The sequence below is a fragment of the Alosa alosa genome, chromosome 1 (genome assembly GCF_017589495.1).
Source record: "Alosa alosa isolate M-15738 ecotype Scorff River chromosome 1, AALO_Geno_1.1, whole genome shotgun sequence".
In the NCBI taxonomy this organism is placed as follows: domain Eukaryota; kingdom Metazoa; phylum Chordata; class Actinopteri; order Clupeiformes; family Clupeidae; genus Alosa; species Alosa alosa.
Window position 1 is genome coordinate 26,897,854 of NC_063189.1, and position 22,500 is coordinate 26,920,353.

At 44.7% G+C, this 22,500-nt stretch overlaps 1 protein-coding gene across 1 annotated transcript in view; it reads right to left on the bottom strand.

Annotated features, from left to right (window-relative positions):
* epha4b (eph receptor A4b) overlaps positions 1–22,500 on the bottom strand; it is a 118,640-nt gene that overhangs the window by 48,657 nt on the left and 47,483 nt on the right. Inside the window, 3 exon segments of the mRNA XM_048237790.1 lie at positions 108–220; positions 2,562–2,897; positions 6,670–6,825. Coding sequence (XP_048093747.1) covers positions 108–220; positions 2,562–2,897; positions 6,670–6,825 — 605 coding nt within the window.

Sequence of the window (22,500 nt, forward strand, 5' to 3'; positions counted from 1 at the left end):
GAGAGAGAGAGAAAGAGAGAGAGGCTGGAAGAACAACAGCAGCAGAGAGAGAAAAGGAGATGAGTGGAGGAGGGGATGAGAGGAGAGGAGAGAAAAGGATGACTTGCCTTCTCGTAGTAGATGACTTCATACTCCACGATGGCTCCATTGGTCCTGTCTGGGCCCTGCCAGGCCAGCGTGATGCTGTCCTTGCTCTTCCTCTCCTTCAGAATCACACTCACTGCACAAAAAGAGAGAGGGAGAGGGAAAGAGAGGGAGGTAAAGTGAGAGAGGGAGAGGGAAAGAGAGGGAGGTAAAGTGAGAGAGGGAGAGGGAAAGAGAGGGAGGTAAAGCGAGAGAGGGACTGTTAACACTTTGTTTACTGTAATTGTTAAGCTTTGGCAGTACACACAAAATGTCATCTTTATAAACAGCAGCTTTTACGTACAGCTTCTATAGCACTTTGCAATTCTGCAATACACTTATTCCAAAACACTACACACAGCTTCTTACATTCTCTTGAAATCAACACACCCTGAAAAAGAACCCCACACACACACACTTGAAAATACTTAGTTATAGAGTTAAGTTAATTTTGAAATTGTGTCACTTTAAAGTGGGATGTTTTTAAGTCTCACTATCTTACATAATTTATTCTAAATAACTGCACACCTGCAATTATTTCACACCTGAGGCTTAAAGACCCTCATGACAAATATGTCCTTCCTTCTTTCTCTCTCTCTCTCTCTTTATCTCTCTCACTCTTTCTCTCTGTACAGCATGACCTTTAATCAATTACAGACACCTGAGTCATTTTAACACAGTTAACACCTCCCAATTCATACACCTGTGCTGTAATGTGCTGTTTCTATGAGTGTGAGCATGAGTGTGTCTGTGCCACTGGTGTGTGTCTGTGCCAGAGTGTGTGTGTGTGTGTGTGTGTGTGTGTATGTGTACGCGTGTGCATGCTTATGTGTGTGTGTGTGTGTGTGTCTGTGTGTGTGCTTGCGTCTTTGTGGGCATGTGTTTGTGTTCCTTTCTTTTCAGAAACCTCCCACCTCCTACTTCATACACCTGTGCTGTAAGAGTTTCTATGAGTGTGAGCATGAGTGTGTTTGTGTCTGTGCCAGAGTGTGTGTGTGTGCGTTTATGTATGTGTGTGTGTGTGTGTGTGTATGTGTACGCGTGTGCATGCTTACGTGTGTGTGTGTGCGTGCGTCTGTGTGGGCATGTGTTTGTGTTCCTTTCTTTTCAGTCTCATCCTCTGTGACTAAACGCCTCTCTATATCAAACACTTTCTGTTTCTCTCTCTCTCTCTCTCTCTCTCTCACACACACACACACACACACACACACACACACACACACACACACACACACATACTGTACAAACAAACACTTTCATTAGATTTGTGTAAAGAGTCAAATGCACATTTACAGCACCAACATACTACTCATACATTACTGCTATGGGAAGCAAAAATGTCAAACAATGGCAGAGCAATAACAATATACGTGCTATGAATGAAACAAATCAAACACAAACAAAAGTGTATGCGGTGCCTGGATATATATTGTTGATGTCAGCATATAATAGTGTGTGTGTATGTATGTGTGTGTGTGTGTGTGTGTGTGTGTGTGTGTGTGTGTGTGTGTGTGTGTGTCTTAGCGAGAGAGAGTATATTAAACAGTACCACGCGTGTGTTAAGTGCACAGTTGACCGAGGGGTGACATGTTTAAAAAGCTCTGTACATGTTAATGCATACCCCTGCCTCAGAGGAGCCAGCTCTGACTCATGCATCTTTAAAGAGCAGGCTGCAGCCATGCACAGCAGCGCAAGAGAACATGCTGCTGTTATGCCCCCTCCGTCTCTCTGTCGACATCCCTCCTTTAAATGCATGCACACCTATTATTAAAAATAATACCTGATTTTTTTATGCTCTGACCCCCTGAATTTGTTGTATTTGTTGGAAAAACATAATTTGCAAAGTTTTATGAGTTTTGGAGAATATTTAAAGGTACCTCAATTGACTTAAAGTTAGCTAATAAAAGTCCATGGAATTTTCATGGGCAACATCAAACATTTCATTATAGTCTGAGGAAGACATGTTTTCTTTCTTCTGTTGTGTTTCTGACCTTTCGGCGTTCTTTTTCAAATCCTTCCAATCTGTGAACAGTTTTTCAACCTTCTTTATTATATCTTGCTTGTGGCGCAGAGGAATTCTAGGAACTTCTCATCCCAGAATTCCTCCACTGTTCTAATAGCAGCTAACCTAACTGTTTCCTTCTGCTGCAAATAAAAATGGAGGAAGTAGCTAAGGACCTGTGTTTAGAAGGCAGCTTTGCTCCTGTAATATTATCCTGAGTAGTTATCAAATACAACTCTTTTCTATTTGTTGCCATCTCACACAGGAATGACCACTGAACACTTGGTGAACAGTTGTCTGAGTCGGTGTGCAACACATGCACAACACATGCATGCACACACACACACACACTCACACACACACACACACACACACACACACACACACACACACACACACACACACACATCCTGACAACCTCCTCTGCTGCACGTACCAGTCTGACTCGTGGTGATGTTGACTGAGACCTGCTGGCGGGGGCTGGGGCTGAGGTCCGACACGCCGTTGACCGCCTCAATGCTGAACGTGTAATTGGTGTGCGGCAGCAGGTCAGTCACCTGCACCTTGGCCGTCAACAGGCCGAACTGCCGCGGTGCAAAGTGGAGTCCACCGCCACACGGGCTGCACTTCTTGCCATCAGATGAGCACTTCCTGCAGTGGATGTTGTAGGCCACGTCGCCACGGCCGCCAGTCTCCCGCGGCGGGCTCCACTCCAGGGTGACAGAGGTGTCGTTGATGGTGGAGATGGGGTGCTCAGGGGCCGAGGGGGGCTCTGGGATGAAGAGAGTGAGAGAGAGAGAGAGAGAGAGACAGGGAGAGAGAGAGATGTCAAAGCTCACAGATGTAAACATAGATCCTTTATTAGAACAATGGTCATACACACTCACAAACAGTATTTTCATAAACAGTGTTTCTCAAACTTTTTCAGACCAAGGACCACTTAACCAATAAAAAAACTTCACGGACCATCTATCTAAAAAAAACAAACAGTAGACCTACTTCAACAGTATATTACACAGTAGGTATAGTATATATACTCTTTTGATCCCGTGAGGGAAATTTGGTCTCTGCATCTGCATCCCAATCCGTGAATTAGTGAAACACACTCAGCACACAGTGAACACACAGTGAGGTGAAGCACACACTAATCCCGGCGCAGTGAGCTGCCTGCTACAACAGCGGCGCTCGGGGAGCAGTGAGGGGTGAGGTACCTTGCTCAAGGGCACTTCGGCCGTTTCTACTGGTCGGGGTTTGAACCGGCAACCCTCCGGTTACAAGTCCGAAGAGCTAACCAGTAGGCCACAGCTGCTTGCATGTTAAAAATGATGCATACCTGATGCATACCTATGACGGAAGAACTGGTAACTTCAGCCTGACCATGAATGATTTTAAATCGAAAGCATGAAGGCTTTTCCATGCCATTAAAAAAATATTCAATTTGACATTAGAATCTGGCTCAAAATATTCCACCAATTGCATTATATGACAGTGACGTGTGGGGTCTGCTTATCATGTACAGTGGTTTTGAAAAATCGGACCAACAACCAGATAAAAACATAAAAACCTCTGCACGCAGGAATTCTTTCCTAAATTCAAAATAATTTGAAAAGTTTGAGGACATTAAAATTGTTAGAAAATTACTAGGCGAGGATCAGAGAGACAGAGAGAAAGAGAGAGGGCTGTAGGGGTTTAAAGGCAGCTGGAACACTGCATGCTTAGCTTCGGTTCAGCGTACTGCGTCTGTATAAGCGTGTGTGTGTGTGTGTGTGTGTGTGTGTGTGTGTGTGTGTTTGTGTAGAGTGCCCCATACACACTCACACTCACTTGCCAGCAGGCAGGCTGTTGGTATGCAAGGCTGCAGGTGGAGGCACACAGGGGGCTTTGTGATGAGGGAGCTGGGCGCTGGCTGAACCCGCTGCTCCGGTACCGTGGTTCTGTGGGGAGAACCGGTACCAACTGGGCCAGCAGTGTGGGGAACTCTGTTTAATGAAGTGCCAATGCTCACAGCCTCCAGTACCACAAGAGTTCCTACTGTGCACCCTCCATCTCTCTCTATCTCATTCCCTCTCTCCATCTCTCCCTTCACTCTTTTTCTCATGTATTCCCCCCATCTCCATCGCTGCTGGAGTATCTGCAGTGCCCTCTCTCTTGTCGCTCTCTCTCTCTCTCTCTCTCTCATTCTTACTTGCTCTTGGCTTCACTTCCTCTCCCCATCTCTCTATCTCACTCTGTATCTCTCACTTTCTTTCTCTCTTTATGCTGTTCTCTGTGTCTCTTCTTGCATTTCTCCTTCTGTGTGCCTTTTTCTCAAGCCCATAGAGCTGGGGCCAGAGTTAATGGAACTATGAATCAGATCAACAGTAAATAAGCTTTCTTGCTGCTGAATGATTCTATTTCTGTTCATTAGATTGTAACAAAAATGTTCAGTATGTCACACATGTGTGTGTGTGTGTGTGTGTGTGTGTGTGTGTGTGTCTATGCGTGCAGTCAGATGCACATCCTTGAATGTATTTTCAGAGAAACCTGTGTGTGCATTCTTTGACAAGCATTATCGATCAGAGCAGCTCAGCCACCCACCCTGCCCCCACATCCCCCTGTTGATGAAAAGCCTGTGCACAGGGCTCTGCTGAACAGATGAGATTGGAGGAGATTGTAGACGAGGGTGAATGAAACAGAAGGATGGGCCACACAGGTACGTATGGAGGAGGAGAGAGAGATGGATAAAGAGGTAGAGAGAGAATGAGAGACAGAAAAGGAGAGAGATGGGGAAAGACAGATATAGAGAGAGAGGGGAGAGAGAGAGAGAGAGAGAGAGAGAGAGAGAGGACAAAAGCAGGAGAGGCAAGGGAGAGATAGACAGCAAGGCTGATAGGCGGGGGATTTAAACAGCTGACAGTGATGACATTTCATCAGATGTGGGCCCCCTTGGAAGAATGAAGAGCATTCCCCTGGGACCCGCCCGACTGCCAGGCCCATCTCTCCTCAGCCCCAGCCCAGGGTAGGCTGCCCTTTCTGGGGGAGCGGAGGAGAGCAGCTCACAGGGCCTGGCTGGGTAATTACTCCTGTCTGGAGCATACATCTGATGACAGGCTGAGATGCATGACGATACGCAGCCTCTTTCCTCTCATTCACTCTCCTGCTTTCCTTCACTGCTTCAATGGCATACGTGTGTGTGTGTGTGTGTGTGTGTGTGTGCGCGTGTGTGTGTGTGTGTGTGTGTGTGTGTGTGTGTGTGTGTGTGTGTTGTGTTTGAGTGAGTGCCCTGATCTCCTTGGTGGCCATTTTATTCTGCTGTCTTTGTCCATCGTTTTCTTTTTCTATGTCCTCTGTATTCCTCTTCTTTTTCAGCTTTCCCAGCTTTCCCCTCTTATCATCTCTCTCTCTCTCTCTCTCTCTCTCTCTCTCTCTCTCTCTGTCACATCTCTTCTACTTCTCTCTCTATCAGAGTTAGACAGTTAGTCAGCCAGAGAGGATAATTTTGGGAGCTCATCACACCTGGCATGCACCTGGCATGCAACTTGTAGCCGTGGCGATGAGGGAATGCTCCAATACACCTGCACACTTTATTAAAGTAATAGCTCACATTTACCTGGGACTCACCGCAGTGATACAACTGGCTTATTGGATTATAACTGTCTGCCTGACCAACACTGTGAGCATATGTGTGTGTGTGTGTGTGCGTGTGTGTGTGTGTGTGTGTGTGTGTGTGTGTGTGTGTTTGTGTGTGTGTGTGTGTGTGCGCGTGTGTGCTGGTGAATGGGAGTCAGCAGTCCTGTGTGTATTTGCCTACAGTCATTTGTCTGCATGCTTGAGTATTTCTCTCTCTGTATTTTGTGTGTGTGTGTGTGTGTGTGTGTGTGTGTGTGTGTGAATGACACATAACCCTGAGTGCAAAGCAGCATTTATGAGTATGTTTATGAGATTAGGATTATTTGCATACGTGTGTGTGTGTGTGTGTGTGTGTGTGTGTGTGTGTGTGTGTGTGTGTGTGTGTGTGTGTGTGTGTGTGTGTGTGTTTGTGTGTGTGTGTGTGTGTGAGAGAGGCGTGTTTGTATTTATATCTGTGTGACATTGTCATTCAAAACCTTCTCAAATATGTAAATGAGTGCAATCTCATCTGTCTTTGCTTTGTGTGTGTATGTGTGTGTGTGTGAGTGTGTGTATGTGGTGTGTGTTTGTGTGTGTGTGAGTGTGTGTATGTGGTGTGTGTATGTGTGTGTGTGCGTGAGTGAAATATCACCGCCATATGTGAGTGAGTCAGGGAGCCAGTGCTGATTTATGCTTTCCCTGCCATCTCTAATTAGATTAGCACATCATTGTTGCCCCTGGCCTGATGACTAGCATACATAAACAAATCTTCCAATCTGCCTCCCTGCCTTAATTCTGAACAGCGACGCTTTCACATCCCCACATAACTCAGCACAGCGAAGATGCTCTGGAGACTTCTGTTAGGATACTGGGTTTGGCATGTGGCCCTGGCAGAATGCATTTCATGCCTGTGTGTGTGTGTGTGTGTGTGTGTGTGTGTGTGTGTGTCCACTTACGTGTGCAGGCCATGAAGCGTGGGTCTCCGTCGGCGCGGTAGTAGCTCTGCTCGCAGGTGCACTCGGCAGCTCTCTCCTGGCGGGAGTAGCTGTGTGGGGGACACTTGGCACAGTAGGTCTCCGTGGCCTCCGCCTTATAGAAGCCTGGCCTGCAGGCTGCAGAGCAGGAGAGGAGAGAGGGAGAGGAGAGGAGGAGAGGAGAGGAGAGGAAAAGAGAAGAGGAAGAGTGGAGGAGAAAAGGAGAGGAGAGGAGAGGAGAGGAAGAGTGGAGGGGGAAGAGAGGAGAGGAGAAGAGAAGAAAGGAGGAGAGGAAGAGTGGAGGGGGAAGAGAGGATAAATGAAACCATTGTTAATCTTTCTCAGTTATACCAATAAAGCACACAACATATTAAACCCTCTAACTGACGAGGCTCACACCATTACATTAATAACAGGGAACAGAAGACATTTAAGCCTGACATCCCTTTGGCCACCAAATGCTAGAGAACATAGGAGGAGAGGGGCCAAGAGGAAGAGGATGCTGGGTTAGAGAGGAGGATGATGCTGGGTTAGAGAAGAAAAGGATGCTGGGTTAGAGAGGAAGAGGATGTTTGTTTAGAGAGGAAGAGGATGCTGGGTTAGAGAGGAGGAGGATGCTGGGTTAGAGAGGAGGATGATGCTGGGTTAAAGAGGAAGAGCATGCTGGGTTAAAGAGGAGGAGGATGCTGGGTTAGAGAGGAAAAGGATGCTGGGTTAAAGAGGAGGAGGATGCTGGGTTAGAGAGAGAGATTATGCTGGGTTAAAGAGGAAGAGGATGCTTGTTTAGAGAGGAAGAGGGAGCTGGGTTAGAGAGGAGGAGGATGCTGGGTTAGAGAGGAGGAGGGAGCTGGGTTAGAGAGGAGGAGGATGCTGGGTTAGAAAGGAGGAGGATGCTGGGTTAGAAAGGAGGAGGATGCTGGGTTAGAGAGGAAGAGGATGCTTGTTGAGAGAGGAAGAAGATGCTGGGTTAGAGAGGAGGAGGATGCTGGGTTAGAGAGAGAGATTATGCTGGGTTAAAGAGGAAGATGATGCTTGTTTAGAGAGGAAGAGGGAGCTGGGTTAGAGAGGAGGAGGATGCTGGGTTAGAGGGGAGGAGGATGCTGGGTTAGAAAGGAGGAGGATGCTGGGTTAGAGAGGAAGAGGATGCTGGGTTAGTGAGGAAGACTACTGTGCATAATCCAGTTACACACAGCTCCTTTGGCGTGTCTCTCCATCTTTTCATCCTTTCTCTCCCTCTCTCCCTCCCTCACTTAATTCCTCTCTTCTCTCTTTGAATCTTCCCTCCTCTCCTCTCTCCTATCCTGTTAGATATTCATCCTTCCATCTTTCTCTCACTGTAAATTCTTCTCTTTATCTTCTCTTGTTCTTTTCTATCACCTCTTTCATTTATCCTCATCTGTCCCTTTCACTCACTTCTCTCTTTATGTTTGCTTTCAACCTCCCTCTCTCTTTCTCTCTCTCTCTCTCTCTCTCTTTTTCTCTCTCTCTCTTTCTCTCTCTCTCTCTCTCTCTCTCGCTTTTTCCTTCCCTCTTCCTCTCTCTGCTGCCTGATTATAATTCTGTCTCATGCTCCCACCTTTTGATCATGATTCTTTCCAAACACACACACACACACACACACACACACACACACACACACACACACACACACACACACACACACACACACACACACATACACATAAATGCTCAGGAATTTGTTAACATTCAGTAATCAAAGCATCACAGCTATTGTACACTTTTATGTAAACAGTACTAAAACAAAAATCATCAACACTATACGCCTCAAGAACATGACTGGTCGAGTTGTTATACAAAGTACGGAATATACAGAATCTGACTGGCAAACCTTTTACAGTTCATCACAGTATTTCTTGGGATGGTGAGCTTTCCTAATCAAAACAATCGCCTGCCCTCACACACACACACACACACACACACACACACACACAAACACACACACACACACACACACACACACACACACACACACACATACACACAAACACACACACACACACACTGTAAATCCTTGCAGCTGACCCAATTTCTGTGCCTTTTCGAAGAGAATATGCCTATATTCAGAGAATCCAACATGGGCACAGGACTACAGGACCACATTGCGTGTGCACACACATGCACGCACACACACAGACACAGGCACAGACACACACACACACACACACACACACACAAACATACACAGACAGGCATTGACAGAAGGTCCTGGAGGAGAGCACAGAGCACCAGCTCTGGTTCACAGTGACGCCGTAGGCTTGTCTTGTGGGTGATGTCATGAAGCTATGCACTTTATGTGACATATTCTAATGTATGTAAATGCTGGACCCCAGTGAATTTTAATGAATTGGAGAGGCCATATGTATTTGATTGCTTTGGAGCCCCGTAACAAGGCACACACGTCTCCTGGGGGTAAGGACATAAATTCTGGCTTGGGGGTTGTTGTGGGGGTGGAGATGGGGGTGGCAGTTAGGTGTGAGAGAGAGCAGAGGCAATCCGCAGCGGGAAGCAAATTAGACAATCCCATCTGCCTCGGAGGTCAAGCGATCGAGAGTGTCGGAAATGCAATTCAATTGATGGATCAATGTGATGATGAATTTATCCTCCCGCTGATTGTGTGTGCGAGCGCTGAAGGTCACGGATTTAATCAAGGGGCCGCACGTACCTTTGCCGCCGCTGACGACTCCCCCACCCCACCCCACATCATAAATTCTCAGCCCAGGTCGTGTGGCAGGCAGGCAGGCAGGCAGGCAAGCTGGGCTCAGGCCCTGATCTCCTCTCCTCTCCTCTCTGCTCTCTATGCTACTAGTGCAGCAGTGCCCTTATAATCCATGCCCATCCCTGTAGAAAACCTGTAGCCCAATTAAATGCCCACACCTAGGCCTTCTTTAAAAATGGAATAATAGTTAGGACAAAAAGCATTTCAACTAAGCATTCATAAGCTTCATTTATGCATTAACATTTTTTTACAGATCAAATGGCAACACTAACAGTTGTTTTGATATAGGGGTTGGGGCTATGTTTAACTCAAGAGCTTAATAAGAAGATTTTCCCAACAGTCTCTAGCATTAGTAACTGCACGCTCGGCCACTTGTTTATCCAGCTCAAATAGCCAGAGTAGCCCATCTCTGAGTGCTCTTCATGACTGTCCAATTTGGAAACATGCAGTTGGAATGGTTGCTTGTTCATTCAAATTCCAAAGACAGTATGATCAGGATGCTCTAGAGTGGCAGTTTATGAAAGCATTATTTTCCATGTCATTTCAAAACAACATTGCATCCTGGTGTCAGTTGGCATGTTGTTGAGGTCAAACCACATCCAAAGGTGCACTCGATATTGTTAAGGTCACACATGAAGTCTGTAATGTATATTACGTTCACATCCAAACACCTGACTCAACGCTGCACTTAGTGGTACCACTTTCTGAAGTGTGGGAAGGCGGAGGGCATTTGCTAGAGTGGCAAGAGCCGATAAATACATCTTCTAACTGCTGTATTTCTAATCCAACCAACATCAAACTAGATACTGTACTCACTTGTGCCCTTAGCAAGACACATGCCAAGCGTGAAGTCGGTTGGACAAACAGTTTGAGAGCTAGTGCTATGCGAAGAACACACAGACACATAGCCAAACAGACACTACTGGAATTACCAGATAGATCAGCGTATTTTTCCACACTCCTTTCCTCCTCCCTCAAATGTCTGTCTTTGGACATGTTGCTACATTGCACTGCAAACAATGGTCAACAACTTGTACCACAAAACTGTCAACAATGGTTGGCTTTCTGACTTTTTAACTGGGATGCGGTCAAGTTGGGGTAAATAGAACATGGCATAACAACAGCAGCTTAAACAGATCTGGTACACCAAGACAAGACCAAGACCAAACATACTAACATACCACAATGTTGCACAAATAAAGCTTAGGATGAACATATTCTAAATCATAATGATAGAATCATAAAATATAACAACACACTAAATGAACAACCCATGTCAATCACTGGCTGGCTTTAGTGAGGTACTGAGGACTGTGCATTATAAGGATCTCAATGTACTCTGCAGTAATGCAATAGCCATTTATAAGCCCTCACCCAGGCCTTCAACTTCGAATCTGTGAGTGTGTGTCAGTGTGTGTGTGTGTGTGTGTGTGTGTGTGTGTGTGTGTCAGCCAACTACTGAACTCCCATTGAAGCCAGAAGTAGTGTGCTTCAGTCCCAATGCAGAGGGCTTGACAGCCACTCACTGTGTGCTGTCAATATGGCTCTCCATTCATAAACAGACACCTAAGGTGCCTTTCAAAGCATTGCTAGGCCTCAAAGCCTTTTCACTGTCATCTTTCCCTCTCTGGTTTCTTCCTTCCTTTCTTTCTTCTAGCTTATTATCCTTTTCTTTTTTTCTCTTTTAACACTCTTCTCTCTCTCTGTCTCTCTCTGTCTCTCTCTCTCTCTCTCTCTCACCATCTCTCCCAAGGTTATGTGGAGGGCTGGAGAGAGTGTTGTGTAGCGGGGCTGGGTTGTGTGTGCTGGTCCTGGAGAGCAGTGAGGGCAGCGTTGCTCTGAGGAGTGTGAGGCCCAGTGGAGGGAGAGGGGGAGAGAGGGCAGCGCCACACCACAGGAGCCTCATCAGAAGGGGCCGAGGGGGCGCGGAGGCAGGCTGGGCACAGCACCCAGCATGGTGGTGGGAGGGGAGGATGTGTGTGTGTGTGTGTGTGTGTGTGTGTGTGTCTGTGTGTGTGTGGCTACTCTATCACTGGCACCACTCAAGTGGAATCTATCGCTTGCGAATGTTAACACACGCACACACACACACAGACAGACACACACACACACACACAGACACACACACGCACACATGCAGAAATGCACAGTTCTATGGTATTTTAGCCAGTTTAACACTATAGTAGAAAATAACCCCAGACCACTCCAACAAATCCTTTAACATCCTGCATAGTGTATTTCAGCAAGAAAACAGAGGGAAAGTTTTGTTTTTTGTCAAATGTTCCATTTACTTTCATCCAAAGGGTTAACCATGTCCACTTATCTGAAGTGGCGCTGACTCCGGCACTAAATCAACCCAGGGGGAGAGAACACAGTGCAGAAAATTGCAGCTCACATGTCTTTTCAGTAGGCCTCCCCCATTAAATATTAACAGGCCTTCGACTCGAGTCCTGTGTTTATGGCGATCAATAGCTTTTAGATATGACGAGCGAAGATGACAGGACATGGGAGCAGAGCCTGAGGAGTCTGGGCCAGTCGAGTCAGGGGTGATGCCTGGAGAACTCGATCCGCCAGCACAACGACACTCTGTTTATCAAACAGTCATTTGTAATTGGAATCGACCGTGAACAATTCAAGGTCTTTGATGGCCTTATTGCTGGCCTTTCATTAGGACATACAGTGCTTTCTCTTCCTGGCTGGGATGTCTGTGTGTGTGTGTGTGTGTGTGTGTGTGTGTGTGTGTGTGTGTGTGTGTGTGCAGGCGTGTCTGGCGTGTGGCAAGTGTGCGCTGTGTGTGTGTGTGTGTATAGTATGGGTGCACATGTGTGTGTGTGTGTGTGTGTGTGTGTGTGTGTGTGTGTGTGTGTGTGTGTGTGTGTGATATTTAGACAATAGGAAGTCATGTGAGTTAATGGCGCCTACTGAGAGGCATAAAGAGGGAGATGGTAGACAGTTTAATGGGTTAAATGAATGACATAAATAAAGGTCAACTCCTCCCTGCACCAATACCTAGAGGCAGATCAGAACAACTAATCAATCACAGAATGAATAATGTAGTACCAATCCCTATTTATCTGTGCTTTTACATAGACTTCCATAGTAGCCTGGATAAACAGTCTGTGATATGTATGGGGCACAGACCTGACCAGGATCTGTTCAAGAGTTATCTTGGATGTTTCTAAACCTGTGAGGCTACAATATATAGCAAGAACATGCAGCCGTGCTATGGACCAACAGGATCTAGAATAGATCGAAGTCCAATTTGATCCACAGAACAGGCAACTAGGGGTGTTTATAAACATTCAAAATCCCATGCAACACATCTGCACCAACTGAGGCCCAGATCTGTGCCTAAACAGAACAAAGTGAGCAAGGCTTTTTCAACACATCAAAACCTCCATCAAGAACCCAGGACTTATTTAAAAGCCAGAAATGCAGCTTGGGGAACATCTAAGGCAAAGTGCTTTTTCTTTTGCATGTTGTGATTCACCACCCCCCCAGATCAACACTCTGGCTAACACAACACTCTACTCTCTGGGAAAGGCTACTTCCAGCTCAGAGCATTTCTTTTAGTCATCCTCCAGACACTAGTGACTTGGCTGCCTGGCCCGGTGTTGACTTCGGTGCCAGTGCTGTTGGGCGAACACAGTAACCGATCCACTCGGCTGAGCCTACAGCCTACCAGCCATAAAGTGCTTTGGGTATGCGCTCTGGTGCATGTAGAGCTATCCCATGCTCTTTGAGTCTGAGCCCTGGTGCATGTGGAGCCGAACATGAGCAGACAGTGTGTGAAGAAAGAGCCTGCAATGCTTCCCTTCCCAGCTCTCCAGAGCATAGACATGAGATATGGAGAGGGTCCCTTAGTCAGACTCTTATGTAACCCTCTCATATCTAACACAAACAGCAACTCTATACATATATATATATATATGCACTACTAGTCAAAGGTTTAGAAGCACCTACTTTTATTTATGGGTCTTCCTTTTTCTAACTCTTTTTACATTGTAGAGCAACACTGACAACTCTAAAAACTCTCGCCAGTGCAATAACACTCGTGGAGTTGCACAGTAAACACGAGTGTAAACAAATCTAAATAAAAGTTTTTATATTTTAGACTCTTCAAAGCAGACAGCATTTCATCATTTCAAACTACTGGCATTCTCTCAATCATATTAAGTTAGACAATGGGGATGGCTTTCAGTGTCTGACTTTCCAAGGTGTAATATTATCCAAGTATTACTTCAGAGGGCATGATAGCACTGTCTGTTGCAACTCTGCTTTAAGGGAGACAGGGATTTAAAGTAATCAACAGAAGGTGGAACACCTGTGCAAATTATTTGCTTCACCCTGCAAGGCTTTTTTACTTTACTGTAACTGTGTAAATAACACCTGTTAGTTGTAACTTGTTCCCTGAACAAGGCCCAAACTTTTTTTTCATGTTTTTGCTAATTATAACAGTGACACATAACTGAAGCTTTCTGTTTGTGCATTGTCTGCTGTAACTTAGCTTCTACTATAATCAATGGCTACACCAGATGCGATTTTTGGAAAAAAATTAGACCAGTCTTCAAAAACTATTTTTACGCTCTGTGTATAGAATGCTTCACTTGTGGACCACACAGTGTCGCCTGGGCATAACTTAAACCCTCCGGCAGGACAGTTCTTTTCACCTTTTCACCATTTCAGGTCATTCGTGCAATTTCAAGTTCAAATGAAATCTGAGGTGTTCAGACCAGTAGTATATACTGTACATATCATGTAACATGCGTTTTGTGCTGTTACATATATCAGCAGGAACTGAACCATGGTTCTTTTGGTATTTATATTTACTGTTTTACAGTTTTGTGCAAGGAAAATACAAAAAACCCGCTTACCATGTCATGAGAGAGAAAGAGAGAGAAAGAGAGAGAGAGAGAGAGAGACAGACAGACAGAGAGAGATGGAGAGAGTGCAAGGGGAGAGGAGGCAGAGTGAGATTAAGCTCCATGATTCACAAAATGCACACAAAGCCACACGATGTGCTCATCCAGTCCACTGTGTTTAATTCATCAGAGAGAGAGAGAGAGAGACAGAGAGAGAGAGAGAGAGAGAGACAGAGACAAAGACAAAGACAGAGAGACAGAGAGAGAGACTTTGTTTTGTATAGCAGGACTCTTGAAGCTCTTGTCTGATTGCTTCTTCTTTAAAAGGTCATAATTTGTTTCACTGATGAACAATGATGAGCATAATAAAAGCTCTTCTTTTCTCTCTCAACAGTTCTAAAGGCAGAACATGATGGCAAAAACATGCCATGTCTTGTGCAATGGGCTCAAGTGAAGTTAACCTCATTACGCCATTCAAGTTGGAACAAAAACATACATATGAACATGTCCATTACTTAAAATGTAAATGTCCATTATGTCTGGTATTTTATAATTCTGATACGTAAGCTAGTTATAATTCTAGTAGTCTGTAAGATACGTTGAACTACCTCTACACATGGAACATGCAATAAAACTAAATGCACTTTGCAATGTCTGGGTCCCTTTCTATATCCAGTGATCTATCACATATCAATCAGCAGCTGACAACCCTGACCAGATGAGAGGCTGAGTAGATAGATAGACAGATAGATAGATACTTTATTCATCCCCAGGGGAAATTCAAGAGTAGAGTCCCGGCTATGGAGAGAGAGAGAGAGAGAGAGAGAAGAAGAAGAAGAAGAAGAAGAAGAAGAAGAAGCAGGAGGACAGGAATCACACACATTTTCAGATAAGTGTAAATGAACCTACAGTATGTAGGATGGCATCATTAGAGCTTGAAGTGCTAGGATGAGTAATAGTGGTGTGTGTGTGTGTGTGTGTGTGTGTGTGTGTTGTCTAGCCTGCTGCCCTGAGTGTGTGTGTGTGATAAGCAGACTTAAGACCCCAACACAAGATTACCTCAGACACTCTGCTACCAACAATACTGCTGCTAGGACTGCTGCTAGTGACTGTGACAGATATTCTCTCTCTTTCTCTCTTTCTCTCTCTCTCTCCCTCTCCCCCTCTCTTTCTCCATCTCATACACACAAACACACATACAAACACAAACAGATAGATAGACAAACACACACAGATAGACATAAACATACACACAGGAACATACAGGAAGATAAAAGGCTGCTGATGTCGTGCCGTAGCTAATGACCTGCCGGTACTGGGGCTCCATGCTCTCAGACGCCAGAGAAAAGCCTCCACCCACGAGACGGCTAAGTGCCATCCACTGTCGCCATGGTGACGCCATCCTGGGATGCAAATCTCCTATGTGTGTATGTGTGTGTGTTTGGGAGAGAGAGAGAGAGAGAGAGACAGAACACTGGTGTATGTGCATGTATGTGCTGTTTGTACATATGTGTGTATGTGTGTGTGTGTGTGTGTGTGTGTGTGTGTGTGTGTGTGTGTGTGTGTGTGTGTGTGTGTGTGTGTGTCACTGACTGACAAGGAGGCCCTTTCTAGGGGATTACCAGGCAGCAGTCTCCCCACTTAAAAATTAATACATCAGTGCAAGCATCAGTGGACTCAGGGCTGATGTAATTGGATTTGACTTGTCTTAAAGCCCTGAGCACATCCACAGCAGGGAAAGGTTATGGGTGTGTGTGTGTCATCTGTGTATGTGAATTTCTGAATATGTGTGTGTGTGTGTGTGTGTGTGTGTGTGTGTGTGTGTGTGTGTGTATTTGTATGTCTCTGTGTGCAACATTCACCTCCACGTGGGTAGCCACTAGCCCCAATCTTAGGCTGCACATTGCTAGCAAGTCAAGCAGGTCATGGCAATTCCACACAGCACTGATACAGTATGGGCCAGTGACTTAGCCATCTCCATGCACAACACAGCGTTTCAACCGCTAGTGACAATCAATGAGGAATAGAAAGACTCTGAGGGAAATGTACTCACAAGCCAACCAGAGAAACAGCTGTGATTCATTGAATTAATAGCACCAGCAAATACCCACAGGATGTCATAGGACGCAACATCTACTTATCAAATTGTAAAATGCTTCTTCACTCATAGGAAATACTCTAACAGTTATTGAGGCAAGTAATTTAATCATCAATTTGTGTATTAGGAAATTACTTTTTGGCTGCCTTGGACCATTCTCATGTATCTCAAGATTCACATCTAAATGGGAATGAGTGTTTTGAATCTGCTAGCCACAAACCAGTTGGAGATAAAAAGGCTAATTGAATTCAACCCGGAATTCAACTGTCTGATTCTGGGAAGCCATTCGGTCGATTGCCGCTGGTTGTCAGGGACAAGTTACGTCTGCCTACCTGTCCACCCTCCCTGTGTCACACGCTCGAAATAGCCTATTCTGCAGAGAAAAACCCTCGGTCTCAGGAGCAGTAGAGTTTCCCGGTCAGGCGCTGGCAGCGCGGCCATGCTCGTTCGGACTGTGTGCTGGCAGGAGGCCAAGTCTCATCACTCATCCTGCCACACTACGGGCCGGTCCAAAAGACCCTCAGCCCAACCCAGACCCGGGGAGCAGCCGAGCCCCGGCCACATCTGGCCTAGACCTGGTCAAAGTCCAGCTGGATCCTCACCAGATCAATCCTGGGGCCCGTTCCAGGATGAACGATAGTAGTGCACTCTTTCACAGACAATTATCATGAACTCTGTACTATTAGTGTGACCTCTCCACATTCATTTTCTCCAGTTGATTATTGGCTGCTATGAGGGTCAGTTCACGCACTGTGCATGTATGTGTATACTGAAGTGTACATTTTTTTTGTAATCTTGATGATTACAGCTTACAGGTCATGAAAAGCAAACATTTGTATCCCAAAATATTAGAATAAAGAGGTTATAATACAGAAATGTTGGTTTCCTGAGACTTTAAACTCTTAGTTTGGTTCAGTAAACACAACCATTATCATGGGAATCTCAGCAACCTGGGCTTCCATAACACCTCAGCAGTGCCACAGACTGATTGCCTCCATACCACACCACATTGATGCAGTAATTTGTGCAAAAGCATCCAGAACAAGTATTGAGTGTATAAATTAACTATTTTAGATTACGGTAGTCAAATTAGTCAGATTACTGTAGTTCATTTCTTTTCAAAAGGTCGACATTTCTGTATTATAACCTCCATATTCTAATATTTTGAGATACTCATTTTTGGTTTTCGTGAGCTGTGCAACAAAATGAGTAACACAAAATGGCTTGACATATTTCACTTTATATCTAATGAATTTAGAATATAAAAGATCCACTTTTCAACTACATACCACCTGAGTTTGACAGTGTATTTGGCCACAGTGGCCAGAGGGAGGTCAGACACACAAAGTAGGCTGAGTCAGGCCGAAGTTAATCAATAAAAGATAGATGGATCAAAATTTTACGTTGGTTACATGTGATTGGTTTATTCAATTACACTTCACTGGAGGGATCTCGCCCATTTCAGTCCCCACTTTCACATTGCTTCCCACTATATCGCCACTGAACTCGGGCCCTATATCTATTATATCTACAGATGACTCTTGTCTTGAAATCAGATTACTCTCTTGAATTTCCCCTGGGGATCAATAAAGTATCTATCTATCTATCTATCTATCTATCTATCTATCTATCTATCTATCTACCGTATTTTCCGGACTATAAGTCACACTTTTTTTCATAGTTTGGCTGGTCCTGCGACTTATAGCCAGGTGCGACTTATATATGAAAAAAATATATAATTGAACATGTTTTTAAATGTTAATTTATATTAACTGACATGAACCCTACGTGAAACAGTATGTCTACAGCCGCGAGAGAGCGCTCTGAAATGCACAAGTCCTGTGCACTTTCAGTCAGAGATTTGTGCTTAGTGTTATACACACAGTGCATACCTAAATCGTCCATTTATAGCCGGGCCTCAGATTTGGACAAATAAAAGCCAGTATAATTTTGTTTCAATTTAACTCATAAAAGAGCTCTTCTTAATATTTTATATTGTCGGTTGGTATTGTTGCCAGTAAAAAGTCATTGTCCTACACCATGAGTCTCCAACACGTTGCCCTCATTGCTCTCAAGCTACCAGTCGCATGCCGCCCCTTCTGAGCTGGCTGAAGCAGTAACCTACATTTAAACACAATTGTTGCTGCCAGGCATCAGCCTATGAATTTTATAAAAAAGTAAATCATGCATAATTTAAAATATAACTACATTTAAGCTATCTTAGACCTCTTTGGCTATACGGAATAAGGTTTCCCTTGAAGCACAGCACACGTATGAATGAATGAAAGCGCAGATACCTTATCTCGCAATAAGTGGATGGCAATCGAAATCCCGACACTACATGAAACTTAATAGTAAGCCATTAAATACCACACAGATTTCAGTGGTCATCAGTCCCGATATTTAGCAATATAATCAAACAGTCCAAACGTAAATTAAATCTCAAATTGAACATCTGCTTCCCCCACGCCGCTCCAAACGAAAAGTAGGCCTATGTCTCACAATAAAACGCAAGAAATAAAGGACTATATAGCTGACTCGAATACAAGCCATGGCCAAATAAAGGTGCTGTGCTTTGCACAGCCTAAATTTGAGGTTTTAAGAGCCTCCTAAACATTCCTCACCCGTTATCAGACAAGCTTGAAAACATTTGACAACAAAACTCACTGCCATGTAATATTTGATCGCTGTTTTGCTACTAATTATCTTTCACGTAATGAATATGCACAGAAAGTGAAAGTAGGCATACTGTGCGCTCCGTGTCTGTAGCTGTCTGTTCACATCCGCAATCGAACGTCAAATGGAGAAGTCATCCATGTTCTCTCGCGTTATAGGCGGTCATGCTTCTGTGTTTGCAAAATTCCTGATGGTTCCTGATCGCTAAACGTTTGTTTTCCTTTCCTGTCGATAGCGGTTGATGTTGAAGCACCTAGGCTATAATTTGACTTCAGCAGTGACAAATCCTGCTGAGAGAGAGAGAGAGCAACGAGAGAGAGGCACCCCCAAAGTGGTCCTGCGCGCGCGTGTGTGTCTCTGCATGGGGTTCAATTGAAGTCAGAGTTGGTCCGTCAATAGTCCCGCATTTAGGCCGCTCCATTATTATATTAATGTCAGACAGCGCTGTAAAATGTGTGGAAATTTCTCGCATTAAGATGGCTAGATTTGCGGGACTTTTATTATTATGCTCAATACTAAGTAATAATTTATTTGCAATACCCGCAATCCCGCGCTGGAATTTAGACGCTGGTTTTAAATGCGCATCTTTTTTTCTCTCACTCTCTCGGAGGAGGCCAGCCAAGCAATTGTTCTGCTGTCAGTCTGTGCCAACATATCGTCCAAAATGATTGATTGCATTGCATTCTCCACATTTTTAGCTACATTTTCATGTACCACTTCAGCATTTTTGTTCAGTGATTTTTTTGTAAATTGCTTTACAATTAGCATCGGGCCCTTGTCAGCAGCCTTCGGCTTGCCTCTTGCCACTATTCACTCATTTGTCTTCAGTAACATTCCCTGTAGAATTCTCAATATTTTTGGCCTCAATGTGTCCAGTTACATAGTCTGTCTGTTCTTGGTCTTGGATTTTGTGAAATATATTTCTAAATATCACCTGCTTGCAGCAGCTTCGTCTGCACTTCCTTTAAAATCGCATCTTTTTCTCTCCAGCATTTAATCTGCTGCGGGTTTGTCTCTCCACATCGTCCAAAATGCTTGATTGCATCGCATTCTCCACATTTTTAGCTACATTTTCATGTACCACATCTGCATTTTTGTTCAGTGAATCTTTTGTAAATTGCTTTACAATTACCATCGGGCCTATAGGCCTATCGCCTGCTTGCTAGGTCACCTCCTTTTAAAACTGCATCTTTTTCTCTCTCATGAGCATTTAATCTGCTGCCAGTTTGTGACTCCACATCGCCCAAAATGCTTGATTGCATTGTATTCTCCACATTTTAGATACATTTTGGTCTACCACATGGCATTTTCTTTCAGTGGATCTTTTGTTTTGCAATTACCTTCCTGTTTTACAATTACCCTCCCTTCTTGGCTGCCTTCACTCCTTCGTCTCTCATTAACATGAATCTTTTTGGCCTCAATAAACCATTTACATAGTCTCTGTTTTGGTTTTGATTTTTGTGAAATACATTTCTAAATAAATGCTAATTTATAGTCAAAAGAATTTATATATGTTTTTTTCCTGCTCTGCATGACACAGTTTTTTGGACTGATGCGAATTGTACTACCAAAGGTGGTAGTGTAGTGGTTAAGCGCCAGCTGGGCTATGCAGTAGCCTGAAAGTTGTCGGTTCAATTCTGGCTTCCACCTGCGTCTCCTTGAGCAAAGGCACTTAACCCAAGTTGCTCGGGGACAATGTGATCCCTTTGTAATATAGCTGACATATGTAAGTCACTTTGGTCAAGAAGTGTCTGTTAAATGTAATGTAATGTAATGTAATGTATACTCAGGAGCGACTTATAGTCCGGATTTCTATCTATATCTATCTATCTATCTATCTCTATCTATCTACCTCTCGTCTGTGAAGTGCCTAGAATACCCACTAATTAATAATATAGTATGGACTGCCTCCTTCTATGTATGGACCACAATATATACACTGTGCACTGTCAGGTTTTCCCTCTAAGGCTGCACTGGCATTCTTCATTGCAGAGTGTGTATGTGTGTGTGTGTGCATATGTCTGTGTGTGTGTGTGTGAAGAGGGGAGAGTGAAAGCTAGAGAGAAGGAGCGGACAGGAGAGCAAAAACAGGCCTGCTCAATGAAAGTTAATCTAGGCTAAGCGCGGCCGGCAGCAGATTTGATTAGTGTGGCTGCTGAGAGACGTCCAGTTTGACCGGGCCTGTGTGGACAGTTGACAGGCCCTGGACACTATACCCACAACCCACCTCTCCACTGCCCCACCACACCACCACCTCCATCTGTCTGCTCCCATTTAGACAACACCTCTCCACCTCTTTACATAACACACTCACCTCACACAACACAACACACACACACACACACACACACACTCCTCCTCACCCCTGTCTATTTTCATTCAGCCTGTCTGTTCTCATTTACCTGAGCCATCAGCTGACTCTAAATGAAATCGGTCTCCGGCCTTCAAACACCTGGACATCTTGTACAGATTCTGACTCATCCCTTACTCACTCATCACCCCTCAGAGGGCAAAACCATAAAAAGTCTTAACCAGAGAAAGCCTAACACAACCACTTTACCCAGCAATAACCATATTATTTTACACTAAAACATTATTATAAGACAAAACACCAGTTAAGAACACCCATAAAAAAAAAAAAAAATCGAAAAAGGTTCCCTATAGTGGCAGATTGTCCATGATCCCCAGAGGTTCCCTGAATGAGTGTAAAATGCCAATTTACAAAAAAATGTCTCCAACAATCCCCACATAGATTTACAAAGCTCTCCATTTCCCTCAGAATTCTTTGGCTTGCTGGATGAGCAGAGTCAGATAGATCTTAAACCCCAGCCAATTATCAATCCCTTATTCTGCACATCCTTTCAAATGTCGCCAATCAGAAAGTAATTCACTATCGTACAGGGAGTTTGAGGAAATTGGAGGCCAGTCTTTATCTCATTACAGCAAGGCAGACACACAGAGAGAGAGAGAGAGAGAGAGAGAGAGAGAGAGGAAAGAGAGAAATCTAAGTGGGGGTAGCAGAGCACAGCAAGAGAGAGGGAAGAGAGACAAGAGAGAGATAAAGTGGTACATATAGAGAGAGAAAGGAGGGAAATACAGGACAAAAGGAAGAAAAAGATAGAAGGAGGAGGGCAAGGGGAGGAGAGCAAGGGGAGGAGAGCAAGGGGAGAAGAGCAAGGGAGAAGAGCAAGGAGGAGAGCAAGGGAGGAGAGCAAGGGGAGAAGAGCAAGGGGAGGAGGGGAGGAGAGCAAGGGGAGGAGAGCAAGGGGAGAAGAGCAAGGGGAGAAGAGGAGGGGAGGAGGGGAGAAGAGCAAGGGAGGAGGGAGGGAGAGCAAGGGGAGGAGAGCAAGGGGGGAGAGCAAGGGGAAGAGCAAGGGGAGGAGGGGAGAAGAGCAAGGGGAGGAGAGCAAGGGGAGGAGAGCAGGAGGGGAGGAGAGCAA